This window comes from Hyperoodon ampullatus (assembly GCF_949752795.1).
Source record: "Hyperoodon ampullatus genome assembly, chromosome: 8".
NCBI lineage: Eukaryota > Metazoa > Chordata > Mammalia > Artiodactyla > Ziphiidae > Hyperoodon > Hyperoodon ampullatus.
In genome coordinates, this window is record NC_136921.1 from 85,261,709 (window position 1) to 85,280,872 (window position 19,164).

At 35.1% G+C, this 19,164-nt stretch overlaps 1 protein-coding gene across 1 annotated transcript in view; it reads left to right on the top strand.

Annotated features, from left to right (window-relative positions):
• Positions 1–18,547, top strand: part of UBR3 (ubiquitin protein ligase E3 component n-recognin 3) — a gene marked incomplete at both ends in the record, with an annotated part of 236,220 nt that extends 217,673 nt beyond the window's left edge. Inside the window, 4 exon segments of the mRNA XM_079709824.1 lie at positions 12,158–12,337; positions 17,202–17,411; positions 17,994–18,133; positions 18,430–18,547. Of these exon segments, the coding sequence (XP_079565950.1) occupies positions 12,158–12,337; positions 17,202–17,411; positions 17,994–18,133; positions 18,430–18,547 (648 nt within the window).
• Between the last annotated feature and the right edge of the window lie 617 nt (positions 18,548–19,164).

Genomic DNA, 19,164 nt, shown 5'->3' on the forward strand with positions numbered 1-19,164 from the left:
TTTTTTTGCAGTACGCGGGCCTCTCACCGTTGTGGCCTCTCCCGTTGTGGAGCACAGGCTCCGGACGCGCAGGCTCAGCGGCCATGGCTCACGGGCCCAGCCGCTCCGCGGCATGTGGGATCTTCCCGGACCGGGGCACGAACCCGTGTCCCCTGCATCGGCAGGCGGACTCTCAACCACTGCGCCACCAGGGAAGCCCTGTGGTGGATCTTGAATTTCACATGAAAGGCATTTGGACCACTGAAAGATTTTTGGACAAAAATGTGACACGATTCAAATTTTATTTCAGCATGAAACCTTATTCTAATATAAGGCATTTTGTGAGCTGTGAGGATTGGAGGGACTAGGAACAGAAAAGCCAGTTGGGAAAGGAAATATTAGAAATAGAAGAGGATAGGAAGCAATTAAAGATTTCGGAGATGAAATAGTAAGGATTTGACAGCTAGTTGAACATGTAGGAATCAAGGGAGAAGAAAGAAGCATACTGTACTTGGTTTTTGAGCCTGGGAGATTATGGTACAGTTGATGGAGGAGGAATATGGAGCAGTTTTGTGTGGGCCGAGATGAAAGTATTTTGCATATATTCAATTTGAGGGCTTGGTTGGACTATTTGAGTTAAGTGGATATATTCACCTGAAGTGAGAAAAGTAAGATTACAACTTTAGATAGAAGTTTGCTCTTTCTGTTTAGAGTTCTGTCATCTGTGTAGTCTTTTTTTGCTTTTAAGTATATATGTAATATATAAAAATGTATGTAATTATAGAAATACATGAATATATAATATAGAAATATAAATATACAGTTAGATATTTGCTTGCTCTCCTACTTTATTCACTTTGGCTTTTTTGTTTCTATTAATCATGGTAGTATGATATAGATGGGTATAAAATTATGCCTACTTTTAACTTTTGTGGATTTGACATTTTTTTCTTTATGTCACTTTCTTTCATTTGGAGTATTTTGTTTCACCCATTCATATCTCATACTTTTATCCAAAAAATGTTTTATTAAAATTTATTCTTTTGCTCCCTTTGATTCTAATTGCAAATCTACTCACTCAGCAGTTTTCTCTTAATGTTTTCTTCTTTATTTCTTGAAGTTAACTCAGGAATCGTTCATTCATAGCCCTTTGTTTCATTTGGGGGAGAAAGGACTAAACATGTATTTGTTCAAAGATATTTACAAAGCAGTTTATAATGGCTGGCTGTTTCTTAACTAGCTTATAAACTAGGTTTTCACTTTACAGTGAGGAAACTGAAGGATGAAGACACATCTAAGCTAGTAAGTCAGTTAGAGGTAGAATTTACCGCATTCATCTGATAGTATTTATGTTGTTCCCCTTGTTCACTTCTTTAACTGAAATTATCTTTTCAATTTTGAGAGGAAAGACGGAGGTGCATATGCACGGAATTCAGTTGATCACACTCCTCAGCTTTGGCGTACTAAGTATAGTGCCTCTAATATTATTCTCCCTTTGTTGCCCACATGATATCTTATCCCTTACTTCTCAGAAGTAATGTGTATGTCAATATAAACTGCATATAGTGTTATTTTGTGTTTGTTTAATTTGTATAACTGGTATTGTGCTATAAATCTTGTATCTTTCTTACTTTTTTTGTGCTAAATATTCTATCATTTAGACCTAATCATGTAGCTCGAGATAATTCTTTCTTATTTCTTCATAGTGGTATTCCAGTATATGTGTATTCCACATTTTACTTACTCCTCATTGGTGAACATCTAGGCTGCCTTCAAATCTTTGCTACCATGAAAAAAAATAAACTGCTGCAATGAACCTAATGTTTTGTATACTTTTAAACTTTCTCTGGATTCTATACCTAACTAGCTATGGGATTGCCTATGTATATATGGGATACATTCTGCCTCCTTGCCTTCTAACATGGCTGCTCAAGGTTCACATTCCCATTTGCATTGTGTGAGGGTTCTTGTTTTCTGCCCTGTACTTGCTAGCACTTTTTATTATCCCGTGTTCTAATATTTGCCAGTCAGATGGGGGTAAAGTATATGCTTATGGTTAACTTACTTTGCATTTCTCTAATATAAATGCAGCTGATCATCAGTCCATGTACTTTTTAGACATTTAAATTTTCCTCCGTATATTTCCTATTCCTATTCTTTGAGCATTTTAAAAAAATGTGTTTTCTGTCACTATCTTGCTGTTGCTTTGTCAGTTTTGCAGATATCTTTTAACAGACTTTGTATTGCCCTTTGTGGAACAGAAATATTTAATTTTAATGTCGTCAGACCTATCACTTTTTTATTTATGACTTATGCTTTTGGAATCTTATTTTTAAAATCCTTCTCCAGTCTGAGATTATAAATTTATTTTATATTTTCTTCTCTTATTTTATAGTTTTGTCTTTACATTTATATTTTTCATTTAATCTGAACTTTATTTTGTAGTAAGGTATGAAGTAAAGATCAAATTTTTTCTCCATTTGATGAGGCAGTTTTCCTAAGACTATTTACAAAATAATCTATTTATAAAATAGCCTAACTTTTTCATACTAATTTCTTATGCTAACATGTTTCTATATTTCTGGGTTCTTTGTTGTGTACTACTGACGTATTTGTTCCTATACTAGTAGCACACTCTTAACAATGGTTTTATTATAGACATTATATCTGGCAGGGTCAGTTTCACTTTTTTTTTCCTTCTAATAACTTTTTGCCAAATGCTTTTTTCTAAAATTTTTTTCTGGTTAGCTATATATGCACCTTTATTCTTATATATAAATGTTATATCAATTCATAAATATCTTTCCAAACTCCTACAAGCTGTTAGATGAGAATCTCTTTGAATTATCGTTTTAAGGCATTGAACATAGTTTTTATGTCCATTTATTCAGGTCTTCTTTTAATATTTTCATAGAATTTTAAAATTGTCATCTTAAGGTCTGGTATTTTTTATAAAGCTAATCTAGAGGCTTTATGGTTTTAGTTTCTATTTAAATGATATCTTGTTTTCTGTAACATTCTCTGATTACTCCTTGCTGGTATAAAATAATACTATTGATTTTTGTATGTTCTTGTGACTGGGCACTTGCTGAACTCTCTATTAATTCTAGTAGTTTGCCTGTTGATTCTTTTAGGTATTCTGTGTATCATATCATCTGAAAATAATGACAGTATCATCCCTTCCTTTCAAATCTTTATTTTTCTATTGTTGTCTTAATGCATGTCCAGTACTATTTTGAGCAGTGAAAGTAATAGGCAGTATCCTTTTTTGTGCCCTACCCCAAAGAGAATGCCTTTAAAGTTTCCTGTGTATGTCTGTTTGTTTTATTGTAAATAGAATCATTTAAAATTACATTTTCAATATGTTGCTAAAATGGAGAAATACAGTTGGAATTTTTTAACGTTAATCTTCTATATTTAGCCACCTTGCTAATGAATTCAGTGATTATTTCTAATAGCCAGGACGCTCTTGAGTTTAATAATACACTTTCTTTTTTTTTTTTGATGTTGGGGGTAGGAGTTTATTAATTAATTAATTAATTTTTGCTGTGTTGGGTCTTCGTTTCTGTGCGAGGGCTTTCTCTAGTTGCGGCGAGCGGGGGCCACTCTTCATCACAGTGCACGGGCCTCTCACTATCGCGGCCTCTCTTGTTGCGGAGCACAGGCTCCAGATGCACAGGCTCAGTAGTTGTGGCTCACGGGCCTAGTTGCTCTGCGGCATGTGGGATCCTCCCAGACCAGGGCTCAAACCTGTGTCCCCTGAATTAGCAGGCAGATTCTCAACCACTGTGCCACCAGGGAAGCCCAATAATACACTTTTTAAACAAACATTTTGTTATCCATGGGACATCATCAAGAATGGTACCTGGTACATGTCTGACACAGAAGCCTGCTCTCCACACAAATCTATTTTAGTTAAACATCTTAGTCTAACACTATTTCTAGTACCATATTAGGGCTGATTATAGTACCTCATGTGGTTCTCTTTATCTTTGTTCCAACTTAATTGCATCTTCTCTTATTTATACTCTAATTCTGGAATTATTAACAGAAGGACTGGAGGTAGTTTTTGAATTCCATAGCATTGTTTGTAAACTGTTTGTGTATGTGTATTTTTCTTGGAAGAAAATAGTTATCAGATTATTATAGGTGGGTTATCCACCCACCCTCCAAAGTTGAAAAACCACTGCTCTAATATGTCTCCTTTAATTCTTTCGTCTTTCTTCTATCTGTCAAAAGTAGTTTCTCTTTGAATAATAATGATAGCTAGCATTTATTGTACACTGACTACATGCTAAGCATTGTTTTAAGTGCTTTGCATTTAAATTCATTTAAGCTTCACAAAACTATGAGGTAGCTGTTATAATCTTCACTTTACAGACAAGAAAACAGGCACAGAAAGATGAATAACTTGCTCAAGATTCACAGCTAGTAAGTAAAGCTGCCAGAATTCAAACACATTTAGTCCAGATGCCAAATCTGTCCAATTAACATCTGAGCTATGCTGCTGCTTAGTACACAAATCAGTTTTTGAGGAGTACGTTATTTTCTTCTAGTTTTAAGTCTGTAAAAGCCACTATCTTATTGCATATTATACTCTCTTTGATCTCAATATGAATACTCTATAGACATTGCTTAAAGTATAATAATATAGTGATTGATTTGTTGATAGTCGAATAGACATACAAGAATAGCAGACAAAATTGAAAACATCTCAAGTGTCCATCAGTGAGAAACTGGTTAAATAAATTGTGATTTATTCATACAATGGCATACTCTGCAGAAGAAAAAAGAATAGAAAGTTTTCTATGTGCTAATCTGGAAAAATCTCAAAAATATATTAAGTATCCCAAGGCAAGGTGTGCTTATATTAAATGAAAATAGAGGAAAAATAATAGTACTCATACTTGCTTGTGTGTGTGTATGTATGATACTCTGGAAAAATATGTTAAGAATTATGATCAGTTCTTACCGAGGAGTTGGGTTAGTGAGTTTGAGATTTGGATAGAAGGGAAACAAGAATAGTGGAGAGACTTTTTTAAAAACAGTATCGTTTTATACTTCTAGATTTTAAATAGTGTAAATATACCACTGCAGTAATTTATAGGAAAAAAAAGTATTTATTTTTTGAACAGGTAATGTATTCACATTTTTTAAAATTCAAAAGGTACAAGAAGATATTCTATGGAAAAAAAATCTCTGTTTTACCCCTTTCACTAGCCACTTGATTGCCGCCCAGTTGCTATCAGTTTCCTCTGTATTATTCCAGAGACATTTTATGCATATACAAGAAATATGTGTGTGTGGGGAGGGTGTATTTTTTTTCTTTTAGTCCTCTTTTTTTTTTTTTTTTTTTGCGGTACGCGGGCCTCTCACTGCTGTGGCCTCTCCCATTGCGGAGCACAGGCTCTGGACGCGCAGGCTCAGAGGCCACGGCTCACGGGCCCAGCCGCTCCGCGGCATGTGGGATCCTCCCAGACCGGGGCACGAACCCGTGTCCCCTGCATTGGCAGGCGGACTCTCAACCACTGCGCCACCAGGGAAGCCCCTAGTCCTCTTTTTATACATTGTTCTTCAGCTTGCATTTTTTTTCCCTTAAGAGTGTATCTTGGAGATCATTTCATATTCAATACATGAAGACCTTTCTCATTTTGTCTTACAGTTTCAGAATATTTCATGTATGATGTACCAGGATGTATTTAATTAGTCCCCTATTAATAAACATTTGGGTTATTTCTAGTCCTTTGCTGTTTACAAATGATACCACAGTGAATAATAGTATGCACAAGTTACTTTGCATGTTTTTTATTTTATTTGTAGGATAAATTCTTAGAAGTAGCTGAGTAATATTCCATTGTATATATGTACCACATTGGGAAGCTGCTGTATAGCACAGGGAGCTCGGCTTGGTGCTCTGTGATGACCTAGATGGGTGGGATGGGGGGGCGATGGGAGGGAAGTCCAAGAGGGAGGGGACGTATGTATACATAGAGCTGATTCACATCGTTGTACAGCAGAAACTACCACAACTTTGTAAAGCAGTTATACTCCAAAAAAAAAAAAGTTTATGCACAGACACACAAAAATCCTTAGAAGTGATTTGCTGTTTCATCATTTGCATACTTTTGTAGTTTTGATGGTTATTGCCAGAGTGCCTTTCATTGAAGTTGTACCAATTATGTTAACACCAGTGATGTGTGAAAGTTTCCCTGTACTTGTGTCTACTTAGTGTGTTATCATATTATTTAATCTTTGCCTCTAGATCTTTGGTCTAGGTAAAATATCTCAATGTAGATTTTTTTTTTAAGGTTGTTTCAATTTACATTTTTCCTAAGGTTGAGCATTTTCCTTATGCAGAGCTATTTGGTTTTCTTTACTGTGACCTATTTGTTGCATGCTTCTTTTGAAAATAATTAGGAAATGAAAATGACTGGGAAAATCATTTAGTATCTGATCTTTAAAAAAGTATCTCATGAGTTTTTCTTTGTGTAGAATAATCTGCCACTCTCATCTATTTTGTCCAAGTCAAATGATAGGGAGGAATGAGAAACTTTTCTTTCATTTTTTTCTTCTTTTATAAATTTTTCCTCAGGTTTCTTTCATTTTAGTGACCCATTTTTGGATTCAACATCTGCTTCATGAGAGGCCAAGTAATCCTGAAGTAGCCTGTGAATCCCAGGGGGAAAAATACATTTATGTAGATCTTTGTTCATTTTTATCCATTGTTGGATTTCCTGTCATAAAGAAGATGAAGTATTGCTATTTTCCTACCATTAGTAGTTCCCATTGTCTCAAGTTGTTTCTGTGCCTTACATTAGAACATAAATGCCCTCTCTCAATAGAGCAGGAAGATATAACAGCTGTAAATATATATGCACAAAACAACAAAACCCCAAATTACATAAAGCAGAAATTGACAGAATTGAAAGAAGAAATAGATAATCCACAATTATAGCTGGAAACTTCAGTGTTTTTTCTTAGTAATCAATAACAAGTAGATAGAAAATCAACAGGGATAAATGAGACCTGAACCATACTATCAGTCAGCTTGATATAATTGACATCTATAGAATACTCCACCAAACAATATCAGAATGCATATTTTTTACAAGTGCACATGGCCCATTCACCAGAGTGTACCATATGCCAAACCATAAAGCAAGTAGCAATAAATTTAAAAGAATTGAAATCACAAAACGTATTTTCTTACCACACAGAATTAAATTAGAAGTGAGTAAAAGAAAGAAATATATAAATCCCCAAATGTGTGAGAATTAAGCAGCACACTTCTAAATAACTTATGTATCAAAGCAGAAATCACATGGAAATCAGAAAACGTGTAAACTGAGTGAAAATGAAAACACAGCCTAGCAAAATTGTGAAATGCCTCTAAAATAGTTCTTGGAGAGATATAGCTTCAAATGCTTATATTTAAACAGACGAAAGGTCTAAAATCATTTATCTAAATTGTTACTTTATAAAACTAGAATAAGAGTAAATTAAACCCAAAACAAGTAAAAGAAAGGAAATTACAAAAATCAGAGCAGAAGTCAATGAATAGTAATGGAGAAACAGTAGAGAAAATCAATTAGTTCAAAATCTGGTTCTTTGCAGAGATCAATAAAATGGATACACCTAAATGTCCGGAGCTCAGCTGAGCTGGGAGAGAGAGAACTGAGCTGCTAGGTACTGGAGTGGCTGATTAAAGCAGGAAGCCGCAAATGAAAGAGTTAAACCTTTAATCACTTACTGTGATAGTATAATCAAGAGGCTAAAATCAGAGAAAATGCTGATTCCCCGTTCCATTACCTTCATAGAATGAAATGGTATACCGGTTAAGGATCAGGTGGATCAGCACAGATGTGCGAATCTGTTAAGGGAGCCGCAAACAGAAGGTTCTTGCAGTGTTATGAACTCTGAGATGGAGAGGGGGGTGAAGGGGTAGGGATAGGAGTGGAAAAGTCCTGGGTACTGAGTCAGAGTGGGGAAAACTTTCTTGAAGGTTTCAGCTTTTTCCCTTCATAAGGTGGCCTTGGCAGAAGTGTCAAAGTGACACCTGCCCAAGGCCTCAGATAGAGAGGCCTAGGAATAAAGGCGCCAGGCCTTGGAATGTAAATGTGTGAAAGAGCATGACTGGCCAGGGGGCCTGAGACCATGACTGCAAATCCCTTCAGAGACTGCAGTGCATTGACTGTGTGCCAAGTCTGGTGGAGGGAGGACATTTTTCACCATGAGGCCTGCAAAGTAAAACCTTTGTAATTATCTGTGGTTAGGCCTGAAAAAACACACATACTTGTTGTTTTTTTTTTTGCGGTACGTGGGTCTCTCACTCTTGTGGCCTCTTCCGTTGCGGAGCACAGGCTCCGGACGCACAGGCTCAGCAGCCATGGCTCACGGGCCCAGCTGCTCCGCGGCATGTGGGATCTTCCCGGACCAGGGCACGAACCCATGTCCCCTGCATCGGCAGGCGGACTCTCAACCACTGTGCCACCAGGGAAGCATACATAGGTTTTTAACCAGGAACCAGACTCCTCACTAGATTGATATGGAAAAAAAAAAAAGAGAGAGAGAGAGAAGATACAAATTACCAATATCAGGAATGAAGGAGGAAACGTTCCTACAGAACCATAAGAGAATATTATGAATAACATTTGCAAACAAATTTGATAACATCAATAAAATGAACAAATTCTTTGAAAGATACAAATTACTAAAACTGACTCAAGAAGAAATAGAAAATTTTGAATAGATCTATATTGAGTAAGGAAATTGATTTAGTTATTAAACTTCAACAATCATTATCCAGCCAAAAAATGAGATCAACAACTTTATAACAACAAAGATAACATCATGATGAATTCTATGAAAAATTTAAGGAAGAAATTGTATCAATATTGTATAAACTCTTAGCAAACAGAGGAAGAAGGGACACTCCATACTCATTTTATGAGGCCAGTTTTAGACCAATACCCAATCCAGGCATCATGAGAAAAGAAAACTAGAAACCCATATCTCTCATGAACATAGAAGCAAAAGCCTTAATAAAATACTACCAGTAAAAAGGATAATACACTATGACCAAATGGGTTTATCCTAGGAATGCACATTGGCTCAACAACAATAAAAAATCAATACACTTAATTCACCATATTAATAGAATACATTTTTTAAAAGCATATGATCATCTCAGTAGCCATTTGACAAAATCTAACACCCTTTCATGGTTAAAAAAAAAACACTAAAAAAAGGAATAGAAGGGAAAGTCTGATAAAGGGCACCTATGAGAAACCCATAACTAATATCATATTTAAAAGTGAAAGATAGAAAGCTTTCCCACAAAGGTAAGAAATAAGACAAGGATGTCTGCCCTCTTCCTGTCTTTTAAGCACTATATTGGAGGTTCTAGAAAGAGCAGTTAGGCAAGAAAAAGAAATAAAAGACATCCAGATTGGAAAGGAAGAGGGAAAACAATCTCTGTTTGCAAATTAGATGATCTTGTTTGTGGAAAATTGTAAGGAATCTCTAAAAAGCTATTAGAGCTAATAAACGAGTTTAGCAAGGTTGTAGGATACATGATAAATGTACAAAAAGAGTCAGTTGTGTTTCTGTGCATTAGTAATGAAAAGTCTGAAAATGAAATTAAGAAAATAAGGTGATGGAAATATTCTGGAATTAGATAGTGGGTGATGGTTGCACAATTTTGTGAATATACTAAAACTCACTAAATTATACATTTTAAAAGGATGAATTTTATGGTATACAAATTATATCTCAAAAAATATATTGAGAAATTATTGTATCCAGAATATATCAGGAACTCAATAATAAAAAAGCAAAAAACACAAAGTGAGCAAAAAATTTGAATAGGGCACACTTCTCATCAGAATGTATATGAATGACCAACAATACATGAAAAGGTGTTCAACATCATTATTGATTACAGTACAAATTAATGTTACAAGTGTTGGTGAGGATCTGGAGTACCTGACACTCTTCAGTCATTTGCTGGTGGGAATGCAAAATGGTATAGTCAAATTTGGAAGAAGTTTGACAGCTTCTTTAAAAAGTTAAGCATACTTACAGTACAACCCCAAAATAAATAGGTGTCTACCAAAATAAATGAAAACTTATGTCCACATAAAGACTTTTATATGAATGTTCATAGCAGACTAATTTGTAGTAGTTAAAAACTGGCAACAACCCAGAATTCCATCAACAAGCAAATGCATGAACAAAATGTGATGTATTCATCCAGTGGAATACTACTCAGCAATAAAAAGGAATGGACTGCTGATACACGCGATAACATGAATGAATCTAAAAATACTGCGCTAAGTGAAAGAGGCCAGGTACAAAAGACTACATACTGTATGATTCCATTTATATGGAATTTTTAAAAATCCCCAAACTATAATGGCAGATTATAGTTGGCAGAAAGCAGATAAGTGGCAGATTATAATGGCAGAAAGCAGATAAGTGGTTGTTTGGGGCCAGGAGTAGGGGCTGGAATTGATTGCAGAAGAGCACCAAGGAACTTTTTCAGGGGATGGAATTGTTCTAAAATTTTATTGTAGCAGTGGTTGCATGATTATACATTTTCCAAAATTCATGAGACTTCACTGAAAGTGGGTGAATTTTATGGTATGTAAATTATACCTCAGTAAAGTTAGTTTTTAACATGCCTTATTAATGTATCTATGCAAATGGGGGATTTGTGGCCTCATTTCTAGTGATTTAAAAAATTAACATCTTTTTCAGCCTGCATATCATTTTGCTTTTTCATCTTTATTTCTTTTTTTCTTTTTTTTGGCTGTGCTGCATGGCCTGTGGGGTCTTAGTACCCTGATCAGGGATTGAACCTGGTGAAAGCGCCAGAGACCTAACCTCTGGACCATCAGGGAGTTCCCCTTTATTTCTTCTTTATAGCGTATTTCAGAATTTTGTACTTAATCCACACAATTAGTTGTTCTGCAAACAGATGTTTGTTGAATGTCTGCTATGTGCCAAGCACTGGGAGGACAGAGCCCCTACTCCCAGGGACGACTCCCACAGTCTTAGAGGACAGGCTAATTTATTTATTTATTTATTTATTTTTTTTTTGCGGTACGCGGGCCTCTCACTGTTGTGGCCTCTCCCGTTGCGGAGCACAGGCTCCGGACGCGCAGGCTCAGCGGCCATGGCTCACGGGCCCAGCCGCTCCGCGGCATGTGGGATCTTCCCGGACCGGGGTACGAACCCGTGTCCCCTGCATCGGCAGACGGACTCTCAACCACTGCGCCACCAGGGAAGCCCTAATTTATTTTTAAAGTAGAAAATATAAATGTAAGAACTGAAGTGTTTACATAGTATGGACGTACTAATTTTATCTCAATGGAACTAGGTAGTCTAAGGTGTCATTAAGTGGGGTCAGGCAAGGCTTCCCTGAGGAGCTGGAATTTGAAAGATGTTAGGAATTAATTCATCCAGTGGACGGGAAAGTAGACTAACTTGCCTCCTAAATGGATTTTCAGTTAAATAAAGAGGAGTGGGGGGTATATTTTGGTGTTTACAAGACTAACAAACTCCTTTAAAAATCAACTTTCAAGATATGAGTCCTTGGATCATTGATTCCACTGGTTCTCTTATTACTGAGTAGAGCTTCAGATTACCTGGCACTTAGGGCTCTCAAGTTTTTAAAAACTCCACCCTCTTTTTAAAACTGACTTTGTTTCACACTCATTCAGGGTCTAGGCAAATGATTTAGCACTGACTGTTGTGAATTCCATGTTTTCGCTATTCTTCTTCTTTATCCACACTGACAGTCTATGTCTTTTTAACCAAAAGTCACTTTCCCTTTGCCCCAAATTAACATTTGCTTTCATAGAGTAGCTAGGTGCTATAGGCTATATTCATCAGATATGTGAAAACACTATTTTTAAAATAAATGTATAAATGAAGCAGATGCTATGGCACTTGGAAGTTAAATTTCAAAGAGAAACATTCTGGGAATATTGGATATAAGAGCTTGGAACTTTTTCTCTCTTTGCTCCTCTTACTCCCCTCACTTTATTTAGTTGACTCAGTTAAGAAGGTTTTCTTACTATCCAGAAGTAATTGATGAGAGTGACACTTAAAATATCTATAATGGGAAATGTTCATGATGAAATGTCTTGAGAATTTTCTATTTCATATCTAAAAGGAAGAAGAAGAATTTTCAGTTCTTTCCAGCTGCCTGGGACTTCTGCCAACATTTTACCAAACAGAACATCCATTCATCAGTGCCTCCTGTCTGGATTGGCCAGTTCCAGCATTTGATATTATATCTCAGTGGTGTTTTGAGATAAATTCATTTACTGAAAGACATGCCGAACAAGGAAAGGTATGTAAAAAGAGTAATACTCACTTGCTATAGTGGTGACATGCTAATAGGTAAGAGAATAATGAAGAATTTTAAATTTCAGGTAATCTAGTCTTGGCAGTATTTATTAAACTAATTATTTTGAAAAAATGGTTTACTTATATTTATTTATGAGTATAAAAGCAGAAATGTTTCAGTTAACAAAACTAAGGTATAGTATGTTACTTTTAGTTTGTTTTAGGTCATCAGGTTTTTATTGAATACCTTAAATAGTCATAGCACTAGACTTGGAAAGTACAAAGGAATTTTAAGATAGACAAGGAACTTGTAAGCTTATTGGAAAGAGGACTGTCACATAAAAATTAAAGATTTGGACTTTCACATCTAAAAGATCATGTCTTTTACTTTAAAATTTGCTGACTCTATGCTGCCAGCTCAATGGGTGAAGTTGTTGGGTTGGAGATGAGGGAATTGGAAAGGTGGGGTGCAGGCAGTGGTGGGTGACTCTTAGTGCCATGGTTTGGTGCTCAGACTTTCTTCTATCTAGAATTACAGTTTTTGAGAAATGGAATAATATGATGAAAGTAGCGTTTTAGGGAGGTAATTTTAGTGGCTTTTTTAGTAAGTAAAATTGGCGTTATGGAGAAAGGGAAACCAGAGATTATTTAGTGGTGAAGAAAATCTGGATTATTGTTTTGATAGCTAGCAGAAATTAGACAGAATGTAACCAATGCAAGAGACACATTTGAGAAAAATATATAGTCCTTGGTGACCAAGTGTACATGACTTTAAAATCTTGAACTCAAGTCATCAGAAGAGTAGTAACTAGTATACATAGTTCTGATAGGAACCTGCTCCTGCTTAAAAACCGCTGACGATGGATGTCCCATTGGCTATGGAGAAAGACAGGAATCTTTACATGGCATTCACCATCTTGCTTGCCTTTCTAACTTCATTTCATACCACTTCCCAGCCAACACCTTGGTTAAACCACGAAAGAATATTTCTTAAGTATGCTATGCATTTTTTAAACATCTGTGCTATTGCTTATTGCTGTTACTTTTATTTAAAGCAACCTTCCTACTGTTTTCCTGTTAATCATCCATGAAAGCTTTGCTAAGATAAATGTTACCTCTTCTATAAAGCGTTATCTGAGAGTCCATCTCCCTCTATTATGTATGATGGTACTTTTGCCACTGTTTCTAATAGTTGCCATGTTTATCACTTTTGTTTATTTAATGTGTCTGAATGGGGACTCCACAAGGCAAAAATTGTTTCTTGTTTATTCTTGAATCCCTAGTTCCTGGAAAGTGCCTGATATAGACTAGTCACCTAATAAATATTTGTGAAACAATTAAATGGTGGATTAATGTCATTGGGAGAAATAGAACTGATGAAAGGGGAACCGATTTCAGGAAAAACGAGAATTTTAATTTAATGTCAAAGGAACAATAGAAAAATTAGTATTTCAGATGGAGGTTGTCACTAGACTTAATTCTTAAAACATTGAAGTGAATAACAAAGGCAAGGTAAGCATAAATAATAAATGTCTCTGCTTTTGTTCATTTTCATTTTCTATTGAAATCCTTAAAGAGATATTATCTCATTTTATACTTTTTTTAAAAGGAAAGGAAAATTGAAGAAGTTAGTTGAACCTTGTGTATTGTGTATAAAAATATTTTCCTATCTAGTAATTGCTTTATTCACAATTATAGCTATAATCTGAAGTTATATTTTGATGCTGAAAACCTATGAGAAATGTCTTGGAGTAAGAGTTGGGTATTATTGTAGAACCAGGACAGGAGAAAAAGTGATGAGCATACTTAAAATTATTTTGTCTTCATATGTGCCATGGGATAAGCAATAGATAAAAACAAAATCACTTGATAGTATAAGAATAAGCCTACCTTTTTAGGTGAATGATTATTGTTGTGAATATTGATAGAAAGTAAGAATTTACCATTTAAATATATTTCATCTTTTTGTAAAATTGAGTGATAACTATTTGTTTTAGAGTCAGAACAGTAGACATTTATTTATTTATTTATACTTATGCAGAATTTTTATGTTATTTGAATGCACCCCTATCTGACCTACATCCCTACACTTGTCCCTTCACTCTGTTCTATCTCTAACCTCAACTCTGTCCATTTGTCAACCAGATTTCTTTTTAACCAGCAACTTTAAATTTGAATAGACTTAGATAAATATAAACAGTGATTGGAGCTGAATAGTGCAACAGCTTCCCTTGAAAGATAGTCTGAATTACTGCTTCTCCTTTCTTGTAACAGCTAAGATTGTTTGATTGCAGACAGTTTGGTTGCAAACCTCTGGCCTGTTTTCTCTGAAGCGCTACTGCTAGATGACTGCATCTCAACCACTTTCCTTCCCTATATATATGCTCCAAATTCAGATTCCTGGGAGAGAGAATGTGACTGGCCTAATTTGCATCATATGTATACCCCTGTGATGGGGCAGGATCTTGTGATGGGGCAACCCCATCAGATCTGTATGGAGCAGGAAAAGAGGTTATTTTCCAAAATAAGTCATAATGCTGTCAATGTAGGAAGGCAGATGAGGTTGCTAGACAAATTGGAAAAAACGAACACTGGTGGCCCGCTACCTTCACATCTTACTTACCTCCCCAGCACGTAGACATCCTTCTTCTCATTCACAGAGTTTCATTTCTTCCCCTGTTTAAAATGATGTAACTGTTCCTTTTACAACCACAGATGCAGCCACCATTTCCCAAATACCTAACCTGAAGTCACATCCTATAGTTATATCATCAAGCTTCCCTGAATCCAGAGGCTCTGGGAGATGTCCATTCCTTCTGTGATTTATTGTTCTTACACCCCAATGGCCTGGAAATTTTTAATTAGCACCTACTCACCCTGAATTCAGTAGTAGGAGAAAGGAAAAGAGAATGAAAAATATTACAAAAATATATGCCACAACAAGCAAGAAAATTTTAAATTAGTCATAAAACTGTAGCTAATATAGTCAAGTATATGACTTTCTTCTTTCACCTTCTTTGACCAGCACCTCAACTGGTTGGATTTATTTGAACAAAGATGTGATCTAAACTTTATTCTGAGAGGTCTGAGCTCAGTGATTTGTCCTGTCATGCTTATATAAGACTGTAATAGTTTTGTGTGAAATGTTTACCTTTCAAGCCTGAACGCGCTAGGGGTGGGGGTGGGGTGTATCTCTAAGTTTCAAACATACTGCTACAGGAGGTATTCCTATTTCATTTGATGAGGTCACTCCCTCCAGACAATACTGTAAGCCATTCCCTTTCTTTTCCGAGTGGTATTAGGGAACCTAGAATGGTCAGATGACATTTAGTTTTTAATTCAATGGTACTATTATTATGTCCCTTGTTGGCAGATAGCACACAGCTTCCTTACAATAGTACTGAAACCACAGAAGAATCCAGAATAGCAGGGAAACAGAAATTAAAGACCAAATTTTTAGGTCTAATTATGAGAGATGCCACCCTCTGGTTCCCAAACCTGTGCACTCCATCTGTCAGAGAACAATCATCCTTATGTACTGGTTGCTTTTTTAGCTCGTATACCTCATTCTGTAGGAGCATATACCTCATTCAATAGGTGTTTCCTTCTAGTTGGTACCATCTAAAAATTCATCAGCAAAGTAGTTCATCATTTAAAAGACCAGTGATTTTTTCAGATGATTGACTATATGTTAAGATCAGTTAATTCCATAGACATCCACCTATTGCGTTACATCTTTCTTTATGAAGAAAATTCTTTGATTAGAGACCATGTGGTGTGTGCTACTGGGTAATTTACAACCTAATCTGGATAAGTATCAAGTTCAACGAGGACAAATTGCTGTTCCTTCCACTGATGGAAGGGTTCCATATATAATGAACCCGTTACAGAATATGCAGTCTTTGGAGTCCGGGGTTGGGCACTGAGTACTGGCAAACAGCATGTTGTAAGCCCATATACTGTCCTTATCCTTGCTTCCTTGGCTGCTTTATCCATGAACATACTGATAAACACCAAGCTGGATACTTAGTTATTGGACTGATTTAGATGTATTATGGCTATAAGTAATGTGAGATGATCACCATGTGAATTGCCAGCCTCTATACAGTTTCTGAAGGTAATAGAGTCATACTACATTTTATCTGATTTAAGTGTTAATGAAGTAGCATCTCGAAAAAAAATCAATGCTATTTCCAGTATTTTTATATAACTGCAAAAAATGAACAAAATACCCTGTAGGGAAATTTAACTAATTTGGGTTTTTTTTTTTCACACTTACTGAGAAAATTTATGAAAAGAGTTGTAGCCCCAGCACTTATGGATACAAAAGATCTTAACAGCTTGAGGTGTAAGATTTTTCATCTTCTAGGAAGGAAAGATTATAAAGTATTGAAATAGAAATATGAATTATAACCATGATCTTCCCTAAAGAAAAAGCCAATGAATTGTTTGTTTATCTAAGAAAGGTCAAAAACTTGGTTTTGAAAAATGTGTATAACTGTTTAAAATTATGTGTTAAGAATATTTAAAAACAAGTACATCTATGTATATTTTCCATGCATGCTTAGTTATATTTAATATTTTTCTTTTAAAGTAATAACAAATTTAAATGTTTTAGGTGCTTAGTCTAAAAACTTACATCATGTTTTAATTGAAAATTACATTAAAATAGAGAATAGTAGTTGTTGAAGTACTATTTTAGTCATTTGTAAAATGGAAATAGGAAGAGTGTTAATAAAGAAAATAAGCCACATTCTTGGAGACAGATTTTCTTTTCTTTAAAAAAAAAAGGCCTTTTAAAAAATAAATATTTTGTGTCAGTGACTTAAATACATAGGACTAATGAATATTTTTGAATAATGTTTTAGGCCTTGCTTATCCAAGAGTCAAGATGGAAATTGCCACACCTACTACAGTTGCCTGAAAATTATAACACCATTTTCCAGTACTACCACAGAAAAACCTGTAGTGTCTGCACCAAGGTTCCTAAAGATCCTGCCGTTTGCCTTGTTTGTGGTACTTTTGTATGCCTGAAAGGACTTTGCTGCAAGCAACAAAGTTACTGTGAATGTGTATTGGTAAGCAAGAGTAAATAGTATAAAATTTATGAAAACTCAAATCTCATATCACATGGAAATGTGGTATATATGGTCAAGCCAGCTCTTCAAATTTAACTACTCTTTGAATTAAATACACGATAAATATAAGGATCTTGTTTTTGTTGTTGTTGTTTTAAATCCAGTAGAAGGGTAAAAACAAAAACAATGATGACAACAAAAAAACACCTGGGGTTTTATTTAAGTGAGTAAAACTTTTCATAAGTGCAGCTTCAGTTCCTCTCCCTAATCCCGCTGCCCTTTAATGGTATGTATGTTTAGATGTTGTGCTGTGAAACAGCAGTCATATATGCTGTTGTAGACACTAGCCTCTGAATTAGGTTTAGGTTAGCTCTTAATTGATTCCCTAGGTAATCCTTATCCAAATTCCTCCTAATGTATTGTTAATAAAGTATTAAGAATGAGTTAATAAGTTTAACTTAGGTGAAATCTGATTTTAAAACATTTAAATATTTCTGTATTATTTAGAAGACAAGGCATTCTTGATTTTCTTATAAAGTCCATTTGATTATGAAGTTCATTCATATATTTTTAATTTTTTAGCATTCTCAGAACTGTGGTGCTGGAACAGGGATTTTCCTTTTGATCAATGCATCAGTGATTATCATCATTCGAGGGCACCGCTTCTGTCTCTGGGGTTCTGTGTATTTGGATGCTCATGGAGAGGAAGACCGAGATCTTAGGTTAGATGTGCATGGATATAGCCACATGTTTTATTGAAGTTTGGCTAGTAAGAATAATGTACCATTCCTGACTTTGTAATTATAATAATAATTATTTTTTATTTCTGACAATCATTAATTTAGAACTATTTCTATTTTGGGGGATATTTTCCCCATCATCATGTTAAAGAAATATGAAATAAACCAAATTACTATGTGAGATTTTTGCCATAAAGAATCTGTTTTTAAAAATGTGTGTGAAATCTTCATTGTATTATATATTACTTTTAATACTTTTTTTTTCCTTTTTATTCTAGGCGAGGCAAGCCTCTCTACATTTGTAAAGAAAGATACAAAGTTCTTGAACAACAGTGGATTTCTCATACTTTTGATCACATCAATAAAAGATGGGGTCCACATTACAATGGGCTGTGACTCACCACCTTAGCATTGCATTATATCATTTTCATTAAGAATTTATCAACAATAAGCTTTAACTTAATTTGGGGAATTAACGCTTTTGCTGAGGGAAAGAAAGAAAACATACATTATAAAGCCTTTCCAAAATTAGGTGCTTGGTAATCACATTAATGGTATAATAATTTTTTTTAAGTGTATGGAGAGCATAACAAGTAAGAAGTTAAATCATTCTTTAGTGGTCCTTTTTTTGTTTAAGTCCACAATTAATAAGAAGCACAACTTGTTGACAAAATCATTTAAAAATGATTCTCCCAACAATGCATATCTGCTATTCATTGATATTTAGAGTGGGTGTGATTTATTTAAAGTTTTACTGCTTCTTTATATCTGTGTGTTTTAATTTGCATCTGCTAAACGTAATGCATCCTTTCCCTCTGCCATTCTTGTGTTGATTTGAGATTTTTGCTATATGTAATTAGAAAAAAATGTAAAACATGATTTATGTGAAATACTGTATAGTAAAATTTGGTCTAATAGTAGAACTTTACATTTTTTTCTTATTGTGAGGAATCTGTTAAAAGTTTAAGGCTTTGCTGAAAACTTAATTCATTCTCAGGAATTTCATAAATATT